General features: G+C 39.9%; 1 protein-coding gene across 3 annotated transcripts; it reads right to left on the bottom strand.

The window, feature by feature from the left end:
• Nucleotides 1–2,411: 2,411 nt before the first annotated feature.
• LOC115663248 (phosphatidylinositol 3-kinase, root isoform) lies at nt 2,412–14,289 on the bottom strand. 3 transcript variants are annotated; one of them, XM_030585266.2, is made up of 18 exons: nt 13,926–14,289; nt 13,381–13,477; nt 11,902–11,998; nt 11,170–11,328; nt 10,867–11,076; nt 9,000–9,175; nt 7,568–7,715; nt 7,065–7,160; nt 6,472–6,607; nt 6,276–6,397; nt 5,520–5,714; nt 5,249–5,419; nt 4,928–5,065; nt 4,289–4,443; nt 3,535–3,678; nt 3,246–3,393; nt 2,978–3,154; nt 2,412–2,719 (listed from the first exon to the last, which is right to left on the bottom strand). In XM_030585266.2, the coding sequence occupies exons 1-17, from the start codon at nt 14,071–14,073 to the stop codon at nt 3,017–3,019; spliced, it is 2,478 nt and encodes an 825-aa protein (XP_030441126.2). In that variant the 5' UTR covers nt 14,074–14,289; the 3' UTR covers nt 2,412–2,719; nt 2,978–3,016. The 3 variants fall into 3 exon arrangements, with proteins under 3 accessions (XP_030441126.2, XP_056165510.1, XP_030441127.2); XM_030585267.2 differs by having other exon boundaries at nt 2,417–2,714; XM_056309535.1 differs by lacking the exon at nt 3,535–3,678 and having other exon boundaries at nt 2,412–2,714.
• Between the last annotated feature and the right edge of the window lie 1,964 nt (nt 14,290–16,253).

The following is a 16,253-nucleotide window of genomic DNA, read 5'->3' as shown; positions in this document are numbered from 1 at the left end:
TCTAGGTTTTGTCGAGCATTATGTATGGTATACTCACTCGACCTAAAAGTTCAGACTTTTCAATCAAATTTTCAAACATGATTTCAAAAGCCGAGTTTCACAATCATCATGTGATCACATATAACCCCAACAAGATTAGTCCTTTCCAAACCCTAATCCCACCACTTATTGCTCCCCACCCACACAAAACTTGTCACTTGCAAATGGAAGCATCAAATCCGGGTTGCTTTCACCTCGACTTGTTCTCCCTCCTTGCAAGCGACCTTGTCTTCGACCTTAGCAGGTTCGACCACCTTCGCGGCAGCAGCTTTCGCGACGGTCTTAATGGCCTCTTCCTTCACGCTCCGTTGTGGCTTCGGGGGAATGCCGCATGCATGGCCTGAGCAGCAGCCTCTCCTCTCCATCTTCTTCCCTCTCGTCTCTTGATTTCGCTGAGAGTTTATGTTATGGCGTGGTCTTTGGAGGACCTAAGCGGAAAACGAGCGTCCATATATAATGTCAAGAACAGATGGCGAAACAAGCAGTGTTCTAGACAACACGCGAGCCGTTCTCCGAAATACAAAAGGAAAGAACCATCATGCATTCGTGTCAGTATTCGTCATTTTTAGAAATTATGGCGAATTCGAGGGCTGGTCGATGGTAATTGAACGTGAAAATCATGATCCGACATTCACGTCATCAGTTCCCGAAAAGCTGTTCAACCTCGTACGAAAGGAAGCACATGTCATGCATGCATTCGTGTCGAAATTCGTCGGTTTTGGAAACTACAGTGAATTCTAATGTTAGTAAATGGTGATTTCAGAGATATGGTAGAGGTCCGTTTTTCCATATCAGTTTCGAATATGGCAGCAATGCAACATTTTCGTGCCTTGAATGGCAATGATAGATCATTGACTCTAAATAATACTTTTTGTCTCACCCTGATCTCTCTCTCTTCGCGAGCTACATCGGAGCCGCCTCCTTTGCAAATTTAAACCGTGATTGTCTGCCATTTCCATCATTATGTCTCTCCTGTTCGATCACGCCCGTTAGTTTCGCATTGTTTTTACTGTCGATCTCTCTCGTTTTTACCTTTGCGTAATCCCCCATTTCCGTGATCACAAGGAAGGTCGAGAAGCATCTTGGAAGATGTGATTTCCTGGGCAGATCCTAGGGTCAGGCCCATGGGCGTAATGGGCCGGCCCACGTTCACCGTTTTTCCAAATCTTCCCTCCCGTGATACTTCCAAAACGCACTTAGCTCTCTAAAATCGATCGCCAACTTCGTTTATTGCGTTCTAAATATCACGGCGGAGAACAATAACAACCACCGTGTCCGATCAGGCAAACATAATCCGCACTTCGCCTTGCAATTGCCGCAGACTCATTTAGTGAGTACCGGGACAACATCCTCGTTTTAATGTTCTATTAAACAATCGGACTAACGGAGAACTTTTTTAATGAAAAGGACTCTTTGATAAGTTTATCATTTGAGATATTTTAATAAGATTTCCAAAGTTTAGAAGTCTTTATGATATTTTGTCTCATGATTTTTTTCAGGAACGGTCCTTCACTTTCAATGGTAATTACGAAGTTCATTCCGGAAGGCTTACGAATCAGGGAGATACATCATCAATCTGAACGCCCTACTTTTACTCGCCTGAAAAAGTGTCTAGTGTTGGCAACCAGAGCCCGCAGAAGAATGTATAGTTTAAAGCGGCAATGCCGACATGGTGCAGAAGACGAATCGCATTGTCCAAGTGATATGCACTCTTAGCCGCTTGCGAGCCCTCCACCATTGTCCCTCCATGATACAAGTGGGAAACCTGCGACCTTCAACTTGCAAATCAAGTTCTGGCGTACTCGACCAACCACCAGGGTATTGTATTGGCCGTGGTTGCTGCTCATTCTAATTGGTATAAGTGGGGAACATTCCCTTTTTTCAGCAGGATTTCCATGATGCCCTTGTGCATGCAAAAGTAAACAAAGGGTAGAAATCGAAATGAGAATATGCCAACTCCGTCGGCACGTTTATTCGGCTCTCTTAATCGGAGCCTGTACGGTTACTCATGAACCAAAATAATGGGATGAATTAAGGACGTGACCTTTGTTCAGACTCCAAAAACAAAACCAAATCTCTCTCACAGGCGACAAACGCCAAAAGGGAAAACCTGCAAATGCGACAGTGACAGAATGGTCTGGTGCAGAATGTGCGATCTGCACCTGATTCTCTTGAATGCGCAAAATCTACATTAAACGAACTCAGGAAGTACCATGGCGGTACTTGTCAACGAAACTCAAGAAGTACAGGTAACATAACTATAATGTTACTTGATTTGATTAACTTAATTAGAGCATGACAAATATGTACAGATAATAATTATTTCGAAGCAACCGAGAAAAGGACATGCACATCCAAGCAGGAACAAGGGGGGAGAGAACCAGGCAGAAGACAAGATCCTAGTTACATAATAAATAATATCTAACAAAAAGAGGGAAAGAAAATGTGTTTTCCCCTGCCCGTTTCCTTGAGCGCGCTCGCTGTCTGCAGCAACAGAATGCAGCCATTGCTCTCAAGGGAGCTTTTATTGTCAGGGATCGAACTTTTACCCCCGGATTCAGTAAAACTTGCATGTGTCTAAAGACTGATTCAGGACCAGGAACCCAGATGATGGTGTAAATTATATTGTTGGCTCAAATGGCCTTCAACTTTTGGCCTCGAAACTAGCAAGGCACCTGTTCTGGTCAAAACAAACAAGTCAGTAAGCAACCCCCATCCGAAAAGAATGAAGCAAAATAGCAACTTTACTGCGCACTCATATACAAAGAGGAACCAACAGAAAAAGGTCATCTTCAATCACATCCCAGCACAAATAATATGCTTTGTCTTTCTTAATTATCTGCTAGAAAGGGCTTTGTGATCCATTTTTTATCTAGGATGTACCGTGTTGCCCGTACAATATTATCTAAACAGAAATACAAGGGCCATCACAGGTCACCTGAATCTTCAGATTCGCAACTCCAGATATATTTCTGAATCATCGCCAATATTGAGCCCACCGATGAATAGTTTCCACCATTTGAGGGAACAATGCATTAACGCTATCGGTGATAAGACCCTGAAAGAAATGTATGCAGGCTTCATCGTCCAGATCCAAGTTGAACTTCTCCTGAAGCTGTAAGCATAGGCAGTCTCAGTCATGACCAAAACAATAACTTCATCTCTGGACAGAAAAGAAAAGACGATGCACAGAAATGGGTTCTAACCTTAAGGATTCCTTTTTCAGGATCAGAAGCAATGTCCGGGATGTTCGAGCCCGCCATCAGATGGAAAAGGTTCAAGATTAGGTTACTTGATTTCCGAAGAATGTTGTATGCTTCACAACAATATGTCTTGAATCTCGTGTAGTACTGGCTGAGGAAGGAAAATGTTGCCCATTACCACATATAGAACAATAAAAATTGCCACAAGTATACTTGTCGTGCACAATGAAAATGCCTGTGTATACATCAACACCATTTTTTGATCTTGAAGAACATTAAAATAGTGAGCTACCTTTCAGTTCCACCCATAGCTTCTACCATTTCTTTGCAAAGTTTCATTGGGGGCGGAAATGGCTTAGGATCCCGGCCAAGAATAAAACCAAAGTCAACGTGGAAAAGACGTCCATCATCCCTGAGAAGAAGGTTGTCCAGGTGTCTGAAGGACCAGAAAGATCAGCATTATACTATTATAGATCTAATACTTTTGAAACAACTAAATCAACTAAGAAAGCATAACATTATCACGGAGACAGACTGCACTAAGAACAAGACATGTAAAGTAGATGAAATGGCACTTGACAAACTACTTATGTAATAGACGAAGGTTATGTATTCTAAAGAGGACGTGTAATAATCTTCAGTCATCATGCCTAATTAAATAAAATTAACATAGACATATTCGATAAAATCGTTAAAAAGATTGTATGTATATTTTACCAAAAAAACAAAAACCAGAACTACCACCGGAACGAACCCTATCAGGACTATTTTAGCATCACCACGCAACACCAAAGGATATTGACAGAGGAGAAGACTAAGATAAAAGTTCATTCTTTAACCATGTATCAAATCTCAATGTGAGGTTATGTCTTTTGACAAGCACATAGTTAAGATATTTCTGACAAACAAAACAAACAGTGCAAATGAGCATTATCTGAAATAATTGCTCCAGCTCCAACACAATTTAAATCAAGAAGTGACGTATAACAAGAGAGAGAAAAAACGAATCTAAATGATTTTACATAATTATTGCATTCAGTTATCACCTGTCTCCAATGCCAAGTATATATGTAATAACAGAGTACCCAGCACAGCTTTTTATAAACGTATCAAGGCATGTAGCTGTAATCCCAAATGGTCCATGCTCATCAGGATGAAACTTCTGTAGATAACTGATAATACTTCGATGCTCTGAGAGAATCTGCATGTAAATAGAGATGTCTAATAAATTCAAAGATCAATATATATCACAACATTCAACAGCAGTTTGGCATTAATCATTCAAATTGCACAAAAAAAAAAGCTTCATGAACCTGTATTAACCCTATCTCCAGAAATAAAAGTGATGTCCGTTGTCATGTTAGATTTTTTATTGTAGGGGTAAAAGAGGAGCAACACTTTTACTAGCACTTAAATTGCATTTTGCTTTAAGTCAGGCAACTGAAAGATATCATCCGATAAGTCGAGTGACTAAGAGATAACGATATCCTGTGTAAACTCTCAGAACCAAATTTGCATCTTTCCCTTGATCTTTTATGATACAGCACACTCTATTCACCAGGAATTCATATCTTGTGCCTATTATGAAACAGATTAACCTAAACTACCCACCATTTGAAGTCTAGCTCAACTTCAATAAAAAGGACCTTGAACCGCTATACAAATAGTCTTTGGAGATAAGTTACCTGTGCCAAAGACCGAGAAGGTATAAATTCCAACATGCCTTCATCTTGTCCAGTGGCTAGTACCTTATACGGAGTCAAGCATAAATCCAGGTTCTCCGACTTTAGTAATCGATCCATAAGAGAGACCATCTGGATAACCTACAGAAAACAGAACATTTTGGTGTTACCAAAACATTTTTCGTCGATATCCAACTGCTTCTCTTACTCACAAGTGCAAAAACAGACTGAGAACAAGAGAGTTAGAAACAAGAAAAAAGGTCCCGAGCCAGAAAGTTAAAGCTATGGAACATATTTTTAATGCAATAATGGAGGCTTGATTACCAATTGATCTTGTCGAATATCATCTCCCTTCTTGAATATTATCTTGCAATTTCCACCACTCGCTGTTCTGAAAGTAAGACGAAGAGGATGAAGTGCACTCTTGAATATTGATGACTCTGAAGGATCAATACCAGTGATGAGGACACCGGGAGTGAGTGGCGATCGTATTGGCTGAGCAGTAGAAACAAGTTGTCTTAAGAGGGACTATAATAATCTGAATCAAGCAAAATTCACAGAGTGGAAAAGACAGTTTTACAGAAAATAGAGATACCTCCTCAAAATATGTGAGCTCACTTAGAAGACCAGAAAGAAGCTGTCTAAGCTTCTCAATCTTTTTCTGGGTATTGCCACGTACATTTCTAACGTCCCTCATTATCGAACACAACTGGGCCGTCAACTCTGTCTGACGCACCAAACTTTGCCAGAGTTTGAATCCATCTTCATTTCCAATGACAACAGATGCCAACTGTATAAATTACAATCTAATAACTGCTGTGCACAACCAGATTTAATAACATCTCTAGCTTAGTCTTTCGGGAAATAGACAGAACATGTGGCCACTATACTGATAGATAGTGATTCCAGTAGACAGAGCCATCCCAAGAATAAGGATCTCAAGAAAGTACAATGAAATCCTGCTAATTTCTTCATCGAAAGTCTAAAAATACCATCAAACAAATCGGACGGTGTTTCTTATTCTTTTCTACATTTGGCTAATCATCCACACAGACACATTCGAGAAGCATACATGCTCAATCACAAGTAGCACCTCCAGTGCTATATAACAGAGAAGCTCATTGGTCTTTGCCTATATAATTAGAAGAACAAATAAATCAACCATACCCCAATTCAGTCGGAGTGAAACCCCCACAATTGCTCCTAAATTTTATTGCCCCACACTTAGCTCTAAAAGAACTTAACTAAAGAATCTCAACGAAACATCAAGACAACCTTCTAGCATTTCGGTACAAAACGACCATAAGAAGAAAAATAAAACAGCAAAGCTGGAACCTTGAAGAACTCAAACCTTCATCATATGCTCTTCCAAGATCTCATAAGTACAGTAGTATCGTTTAGCAAAACCACAATCATAAAGTTCCACAGCAACATACCACCGGAGAAAGCTGGCCAGCTCAATATTACGCAATGCTGTCACAAAAATTTTCTTTCGTTAGCAAGAAAAAGATAAGACACAACTGATTCCCAAAGAAGATAAGGCATACAGCGTTGCACAAGAAACTGAGAAAGGCGAGATTTATCAGATCGTTCAAAGCGAAGAGCTTGAACCAACTGAAGCAAGTAGCACTGCAGCTCTTCATCATCAGCCCTCTCAAGCACACTGACAGCATATGCACGAACCTGCAGTGAAGGCACCCAGAAGCATAAAAGCATGAGACCCTTTCATTTCCATTGACAATGAAAACTCTGAACATCTCTCTGAGATGCATGCATTTGATGCACTGAACTCCATGATGCTAATGAAGAGCTCCATGATGCTAATGAACTACAATCAACAACCAAACCATCTCTCTGGTTGGAGGAGGTACAAGCATGGAATGCTCATAAATTGCCAAACCATCTCAAATCTTCAAACTGATAACTCCTCTTCAATTTTTTTTTTTCCTTTTAGTACTTTGTAACTGAAAGAAATCACTGAATAATCTAAAGCAGAGTATTCAAAGAGATATTTCAATCATTTGGTCGTATCCCATATCCTATGTGATAGAGCAACAACATAAAAATTATCTGCTAGCATGTATAGAGAACAAGGATTATACCAGGACCACAAGAAACAAACCTCTTACAAAACTCTTACCTCCTCACTTTCAAAAACAGGAGATAAAAGTTCTAGGGCATCGCACACATCAATTGTTTCCCACCTTCCCATTAATTCTAATGCCTGCTTAGCTTCCTGCAAGAAAGGGAAAAAAATTATGAACAAGGATTATGATTAGGTGATACCTATCAGTGATCATTTGGATACTCTGATAGAAGTTTCACCTACATACTTCCTTGGAAGAGGTGCTTAACTAGGACCTAGAAACACTTTGCAAATTACCATGTTGCAATTCTTCTTAACTTAAATACTTTGCAATCCTAAAGCATGTCAAATGCTCTATTACGTCCATGCAAAATTTTTCCGCGTAATGCACACTTACACGGGCATATGCAAGAAAACTTAATATACTCTTATACAGGTAGGTAGGAGCCAAACTAGAGGAGATACTCAGAGCATAAGGACAGGAAATGATGTGCCTGTCGACAGGCATTAGTGGGAATACCCTAAGTGTATAAGAGACACGTCAAAATAGTGCTGACCTGAACATCACTCCATTCAACACAGCGAAGGAACTTCGTGAGAGCTCTCTTCTCAGACATCAAAGAAAAGCGAAATTTCCAAAGGAGCTGCCTCTCGTCTCCACTTAAAGTCCTTGTAGGAGGATATTTAAGTAGTTTTTGTATTGACCTTACAATAAAAAGATTGAGCAGGTATTACTAGCACGAAAGGTGAAAGGTGGAGGAGAAGTACACAATTAGCAGTCAGACATTGAAGTTATCGGGAAATATATGATGATTTGCATAAATAAATAAAAAAATGACTTCGTAAGATTTATAGCATTATTTAACCGCTAAACTTAGACAAGGATACTCATCTCAATTTGATTCTGTCTACAGAGTGTTCAATAGTTAACTCGATTTAAGGCAAGGTGAAGTAGGCAATCAGAGATGCAACATCATTCAATCTAACTGTTTGCCAAAGATAGCTGGATCTCGACATGTAAGTATGACATAAAGCTCAATCTAACTGTAATTTAATGAGGTCATACACAATTACAAACGCCTCAATATTCTTTCTCTTAGTTTCGTGCAGATTCTGCAGCAGGTTAATGCTTTAAGGATAGAAGTTTCTTCAAGCAAATTAAGGATGTCATGAAAAATGGCTTTAAAATACAACTAATTATGAGAGACCTCACCATCAAATCTGTGACTAAAGCATGTGATTGCTTCATTAAATGAATAACTACTTAGAACCCATGAATAGCACAAACTGAAGTAGCTTATTTTGTTGTTTCAGTAGGTGACAGTCTGATCTGGAAGGCAGTAGCGAACAAACTTACACAAAGCAAATTCTGGGACAAGAATATATAGCAAAATTCTATGTTAACATATAAGTGTTTCACATCTTTATACCTACTTCGGCTTCGCCCAACTTCTTTAATGTAAGAAAAAGAGCGGAATAAAAAAATAATGATCTTTACGTAAATCAGAGTCCCATTCAAAGTGCAAAACAACACTGTCCAGTACATGATAACTGAATTGAAGAGGTTTTTACTTGTGGGTCAAACTGAAGAGGAATTAAAAGAGAGCCAAAACATGGCCAATCAATTTAGAGACAACTGATGCCAACATCGTTCCTAGGATTATCCCATTGAGAAATCAACTTGTGTTCTGGCCAATTTAAGAATCAACAACGCTTTATACATATATACACATGCATAGCCACACATACGCCTAGAAGCATGCGCTCAAACACATAATAGCTGAAAACATAGAGATCCTTTATCTACAGGAGGTTTATACATAATAGGTCTATCGATCCATGCAACTTTTATTGCAACGTTTCTTTCTTCCGGCTGTAATGGTGACGACAGCTGATTTTAGAAGAAAAGAACAGAGTAATTGGCCCTTATACTGCAAATACTGTAAGTTGTATCCCAGTTTTCTATCGCATAAAAAAAGTCAGACTTACTTCCTTTGGGTAGAGTTTGGTTTAAGATCCTTGTCAATGATACCACGGGTTAAGCTCCTTGCTAGCTTTAGTTGCTTGTGCTCAGATGGATTTATCCTTCCCATTTCAGGGTCTGAAACTATAACAAGTTCATTTGTTGAAATAATTGGTGGAGGTAAGAAATTCGCCCCAGATTCCTACAAATCGAACATAATACACTTTTTTTACAAAAGGAAGATGAAATGTTTTGTGGAAGATCAACCTGCTAACCGATGCACAAGAAAAATAGTGTCTTGCCAAAGAAAATAGCCACATGAGCCACTTAGCCCAGAAACTGATAAAGACAAACTAGCAACTATCAAACACCATTTTTATAGGATTCTAAAAGGGCACACACTCTGCAACATTCAACAGAATAGATAAAACAACCCAACGAAATGGATCGAGCATTAAAGACTTTCCATTATGAATTAAGTCAGCAACAGCCATCATACATCAATCTATATGGAATAATGTTGATCAATCCATAGATGCCTTCTAACGTCTCATCTCAGCAGTAAAGTTTTGCCATGGGATAAGCTAATAGTGCAAGAGGCTAACATTAACGCTATGGCGCAGAAACTTTGTAGTAAGTAGGGCTAGGGTTACAGAAGTATATTGAATATCTAATTACAAGTAGTAAAAGGGAAACTCTTCTTAAGAATTAAAATATAGTCCTTAAAAAACAACATCAAAGAGATTTTCTCCAGAACAAAGAAATCCCTACTCTAAGACATTACAGAGATTGAGTACACTGAGAGAGTTACAGCACTAAACTCCAGTCACTCTGCATGCATATTCACAATAAGGCAGATCTATAAGAATTTGTTCAGTGTAGATGAATCCAACCTCATTTCTTACATCATGTTTCACAATTAAAGTTAGGAAGGAGATTAACAGATAAGTAGAGAAAGGAAATCGAAGGGAACAATTAAAAATATTGTAGTTTCCTCCACAAAAGCATATTTGAGGAAAAATGCAACAATGAAAATGAAGTTAGATAATGGACCTAAATGATCTTTGTGTTGTTCACAATTCAAACAAAAGTTAGGTAGTAACGGAATAGTGCCTGGGTGCATTTCCTTCCTATAGTGTTGTCCTAGAGGGAACGGTTTCCTCTAACTTCCACACATTTTCTCCTTTCAATTAACCAAATAGAGGAAATACTCTTGGCAATTATATTTCCTCCCCCTTCCCTCCATCCAAACACTCTTATGAAACAAAAGCTTCATATTGACATCAGCTTTACTAATGACATTACCAATACAAGTAAGATAGTTGTTATATTAACCATATGGCATGCCTCTTGGATTTCCTACTGTTGGCCAAGAGAAGGAGCTTAGACAAGATGAGAAAAACCAGCACTAACCGACATTACAAGTAAGCATGAAGTTTTTTGTGACGAACAACATAATAAACTATGGAAAATGAGACGAAATTTCACTTCAAATTATCTTTTGTCAACAAAGCATGTGTTAACCCAGGAATAGAAGAAATGCACCAGCAACAAACTTAATTTTCATTTGCCCATATCATGGTGAAGATACTACATCTAATCTGATAACTAAACCCAATTTCTAGTGTCTAAATGTTTTTCACAACAAGCACGAGCACACAGAATGAGAGGCCTATAACTTTGTGCAATGTAAAAACACTCACCAGATGAAGAGGAATGAAGAAAATAGATGGACAGGAGAAAGTCATGACAATGATAAATTGAGCTTTCAATAGGCTCACTGTCTGGTCTCATGGACAAGTTTCCGAGTCAATGTGCACAAGTTGAACCAAAAACAAACAAACCCTTCAAGAGATAACAACTGCCTTTATAGCATTCTTTGTGAATGTTTACCTGGAAAACAACTTGATGTTCAAAGCTACAAAAGTCAACAACCAGGTATAGATAGGAATTCCCAATTTTATTGCTCTCCCGTTCCTTGACTTTGTCCATAGCTTTAAACGCAAGGCGGTCTAGCCAATCAATTCTTTGAATCTGTCCTCTTTCATATTTATTCATAAGCTTTTCCAAGCGCTCCAACTCGCCCCGCTCATGCTTAGGGACCTATAAACATATTGCAAGTACCAAAAATTATCATTGCTTTCATGCCCAATCTGAAAGTTGTAATCACCAGCATTAAATGTAACAAGCAGAAACCTTTCCCGGAGTATTTGTCGGAAATGAGCCATCAGCTTCCTTTCCTTGCCAAAGTCTAAGCTTCTGCTTCCCTGTTTTGAGCTGCTTTTTGCTGCTAAATAGAAGAATCGTAGCCCCACCAATCAACCCCTCCTCTTTTCCACAAGAAACATCCCAGACCTAAAATTTTTATGTCAAAACAGGATTTTTTGCTCTCAATTAGATGTAGAATTCAATTAGATATACCTTAGATCAACACCAAAATTGCAAGCATCAAATTCTTTCTGAACCACATTTGAGGGATAAAAGTTGTGAACCACTTGTAGATGAAACCATTGCCTCATCACTTAGGAGACAAATGTGATGATATTCCCTTAGTAACCATACCAAGAACCAGCTTAGGTTCACAGACCATGCCTCTCAACAGAAGCTAAGTATTCATGAAAAGACATGCTTGGATAATTTCATGGTAGTTGATGTGGGACAATAATGAATACAGTAGGGAACATATGGTCCAAGTATTAGCTCTGAGAAAACAGCATTTCACTAGGGATCAACTTTGTCAATGGATAATCAGGCTTACATGTAGCAATGCCATGTTATGATCAGAGTACGCCCAACAAGTAATAAAGAAGAGATACAAATGTATGTAATGAGAGGTGTACATCAAGTAAGCGGCAGCATTTCGGTGTAGATACAAAGTCAGATAAGATACATCTACAATACACAAGTGAAGGAACATTCCAGACTCACTGTTAAAGCAAGTTGTGAGTGAGCAGTTAAGTCTCGATATTTAGTACTCAGAGTGATGAGTTCATTCCAAAAATATGGTGGCCCTGCAGATTCCAACCTGGCATTGACATGAGTAGCTAAGATTTGGATTGATGTTCAACAGGATCTAAATCTCCAACTACCCATGGCAGATACTCTTATTGACAGAATAAAATTATATTTAGTCAATCACTGTCAGGGGACCACTATGATTGACCCACGACAACTGCCTGTAATTAAAGGAAATTGTACATTCATAACATAAGTAAGTACTAAAATGAACTTCTACCACAGTTTATTTCATCAGCATGTTTATCGCAGAATAATGAACGGAGTTCAGTAGATAGATAACAGAAACCGAAAGCAAAGCCAATTGCATGTTTTTGTCTTCTGAAAATTAAAGACAAAAGAACAAAATCTTCTCATGGCAACTAGCTGTCATTAAAGACCGTGAAAATTTTTGTTTCAATATTTCGTCCATTGATGGCCATTGACATAGGACCGTGTTATTTCGTTCATCTTCCATCTCCCAGGATAAAATCTAAGAAACTGACAAGCATCATCTAAAACATATATCGCCAACGAACTATTTTCGAAATTCCAACAATCTCTGGCCTTTGGTTAAAGCAACCTTGAAAGCAACAGACTCCCGTACTTTCTGAGAAAAATGAGCCAAAAAGGTGCCTGAGTTGCCAAATTAAGTTCCAGATAATCAGTATCATTCAGTAAATAGAAATCCCAAATTGTTATTCTAATGGACTAATTCAAACACAGAGCTCCCCGATAGACAAAAAGCAAAGACAGACAAACTGTAAAATGGATTTTTATGCTGATATCTGAAGAGTTTACAATTATAAGTATTGAGGCCAGGGATACAATCAAAACTATTTCCAGGGTTACATTTAAAATTTTCATTACCACTCTTGCAAGAAAGATCAGAGTCTGTCTCTTTACAAGACTACCTCATGCAACAGACAGATAGTGCCAGAAAAACATGCAACATCAACTAACGCGCTAAAACGATTGCTCCAATGTAGTACATCCCACATTCCCAACCATCAACATAGGCCACACTGATGTTACCAGATTCAGTCACCCTCATCTCTCTCGCTCCTCTAAACATCCACTTCAGCAAGAAAACACCATAGATATCCACTATCATCTTAATTTCAACCGACTAAATTACAGCATCAACAACCTCCTTCCCCATATCTAGTGTCACATAACATATGTTCTCTGGTTAAGTGAATAAACATTTTTAAGTTTTCCCAGATATCTCATCGTCGTCCTCCATGTTTCCTTACAGCAAAACTCTGTTTTAATTGTCTCTACAAATGGTGAACCGAGATATAATGGAAGAAAATGTCACTGGGAAGCAGCATTTGGCACGACGGACAACAGAAGGATCATGCACGGGAAAAAGGATTGGCACACGAGGACCGGATTAGATTAGGCAGGCACCTTGTTCTAGTGGGAAGGCCAAATGGGGCACCGTCAATGTATAGAGAGCACTCAACGTATAGCTCCACCTTTCGCTCCTCTGCGCTATGATCAATCTCTGCAGAAGGAATTCAATGGAGACGGTATATAACAGCCGAAAGCATAAAAGCCGCAGCAGAATCTAAAGGGCTCGCCAAACCAGTAACCAATAACTAGAAATACACGTATCCATCATTAGAGGGCAAAAGTGAGATACACACCATGACAGAACCCTCCTTACACCATCAAACGGTTTTACCTATATACAATTCACCCCATTTCAAGAATCCACAATCAACACAATTTTGGGGAATGTAACATCACCGCCGCACCCAACTTCTTCATACAGATTGACAACAGAAAGAACACCAAAGTTCAGCTACGCCAACCGCTGAGCCGACCCAGAAGTTCTTTTTCATTATTTTCTTTCTCGCTGCTTCAGCCTCCCAAGTTCCAAGATCCACCACAGACATCCATCATCTTTTTTTCTCGTTCTTTTTTCTAGGCCAAAACTTGCAAAAGGGTACCTGAGTTTGGAGCGCGCTGAGGAGGAGGCAGAGCGCCGTCCAAGTTCTTGACCCGGAAGGTGACGGGAAGGTTTATGTCGCGCGACAGGAAGAACCGGAACTCGCCGCCGCCCCTCATCTTCGTCGTCGCTGGGGTCACACAGGGCATGCGAACCCTCTTAAATGCAAAGGGTCGCCGTTGGACAAGCGTGCGTCGTTCGTCGATTCCGTGCACGAACGCAGAGTTTTCGTCCTCCTGCGTTCGCTTCGGTTAGGGAAAGGGGAAGTGCCGGGGCAACGCCGGCACCGGCAAAATTCAGACGGTTAATTTCGTTGGATCGTTCCTGTGATATGAGTTCGTTTTCTGGAAAATTGCACCAGCAATCGAATTCTCAATGTCTGAAAAATATATATTTAATTACATTTCAAACTGTTATATTTGTGAGGCCATTTACAAAAAGGGGAGAACTTAAGAGGAGAAGTAATAGTAAGATAACGAGACAACAATACAAAAAAATAGAACTCAAATAGGCGACACTGAACAAATAACGAAAAGAATACTTTTCTAGATTATTACCAACGAGAGATGTTCATCGTTTATGGATTCAACATACGATTAAATTGTTGAGTGCACAACATAGTCATCCCCTACACACCCAACATGGAAGCCGATATGAGATCAGAGATGAACTCAACGCATGTTCATTGCCGGGAATGCAAGGTGAATCGACAACACAGAAATGAGACGGGTTGAAGTACCAACGCGCGATGTTTTAAAACTTTTGGAAAAATAATTAATAAGAATTGAAGAACCCGAGAGACGACGGTGGGGGCGCCGAAAGACGCGGACGCGCCTACACGTGCGGCCGTGGCAAGCCGCGCGCGTGCTACAAGCGCCTGCGCGCCCATACGGGCATTGCCGCATGGATGGCACATGCGCGCCGGCCACCGGGCAGGCCGACGCCATTGATGACGCGCAAACGTCTGTCGGCATCGACATGTCAAGGCCATGATGACGCCATCTTGCCTGGGCGACCAACCTCCCGGCGACCGACCTATTGGCAACCCGACCCGACCGAGACCCGATCCGTGACCCGACCCGAGCGTAGATCCGACTCCGATCCGGACGTTGACCCGACTCCGTGATCGATCAACGGCCAACCTGGCCGGATCGTCAATCGCAAACCTGCTTCAATTGTGTCAACCGCCAAACCGGTTGGACAGGCTCGTGGCTCCGACCAAGGTGCGCGTGAGCCACACGCGCCGCGCACCCTAGGTGGCGCGGCGCTCCGATCGGGCCGTGGTTGGTACCGTTGTGTTCGTATTGAAATTCTCTACATTGTGTATAGTTATTGTATATGTTCGAGGCTTCTAAATGTATGAAAATGCATACGGAACCCTAAATACGTGTATTTTTTGGGGTATTATTGCATTTTACTTGTATTTCCTTATGTTTTTGGAAATACAGGTTGGCTTACATGTAAATGACCACATAAAGATTATGTAGAGCATGATTCATTGATGGCATGTCTATATGGTTTGACGTGCTTGCAATTTCCTAATTTTGAGCATATTAAAATAATGGTGGAGATCCTTACGTCATGAATTCCGCTGTTGATTATATTTGTTGCATGAATGTTCTATTTATTGATTTACATCATGCCATGCTATATGATTGCTAGAAAGGATGTGATCATTGTTTTAGATATTTTTGTGAATTATCTAGTCTAGTGGGAGTTTGTAGGTTGGTAGAATTAGAAGAAATTCTCACCTAGAACTTAAAATTTGCACAAATTAAACAAGTTAATGACAGAGAACAATTGTAGCCGCTGATTGGGAACATCATGAACTTTCGTTTTGGTGTCTTTTGTTGAATTATCATTAATTTAGTTTGTCTTTGCTGCAAATTTAAATATGTGTGTTTATGTGGAAAATGTGCTAGTATTGATTCTGCGTTTATTATGTCAATGTGTAGTAGATAGTGATTATGGCTTCGGCATCCAAGACCATTGTGGCTGACCTCAATAAGGGTGAGAAGCTGAACGGTGACAATTATGATATTTGGCACCGAAAAGTTCAATATATCCTTGAGGAGCAAGAGGTTTTGGAAACCCTCAACCACACCATGGATGAACCCGAGCATGGAACTTCTGCTCAACATAAAAGAGATCAAGAAGCTTATCAAGCTTGGAAAAGAAAAATAGCATTGCTCGCATCACGTTGCTGAGCGTATGCAAGATGATCTCATGTGTGAGTTTGAAAGTTATGATAAAGCTCAAGCAATGTGGGTTGCCTTGAAAGATAAGTTTGGGGTACGTCTGCCACTAAATTGAGGAGGCTCACCATCAA

This window comes from Syzygium oleosum, unplaced genomic scaffold (genome assembly GCF_021117445.2).
Source record: "Syzygium oleosum isolate NSW1041296 unplaced genomic scaffold, Sole_v2.1 Sole_v2.03, whole genome shotgun sequence".
NCBI lineage: Eukaryota > Viridiplantae > Streptophyta > Magnoliopsida > Myrtales > Myrtaceae > Syzygium > Syzygium oleosum.
Note: the sequence above shows the minus strand (reverse complement) of the source record. Positions and strands in the feature narration are given on the sequence as shown.

Coding starts and splice junctions, on each gene's coding strand:
- LOC115663248 (XM_030585266.2), bottom strand. CDS start 14,073: ATGCCCTGTGTGACCCCAGCGACGACGAAGATGAGGGGCGGCGGCGAG. Junction 7,716..8,999: donor CCAAACTCTACCCAAAGGAA/GTAAGTCTGACT, acceptor TTTTATTGTAAG/GTCAATACAAAAACTACTTA. Junction 5,066..5,248: donor ATATTCGACAAGATCAATTG/GTAATCAAGCCT, acceptor TGTTTTCTGTAG/GTTATCCAGATGGTCTCTCT.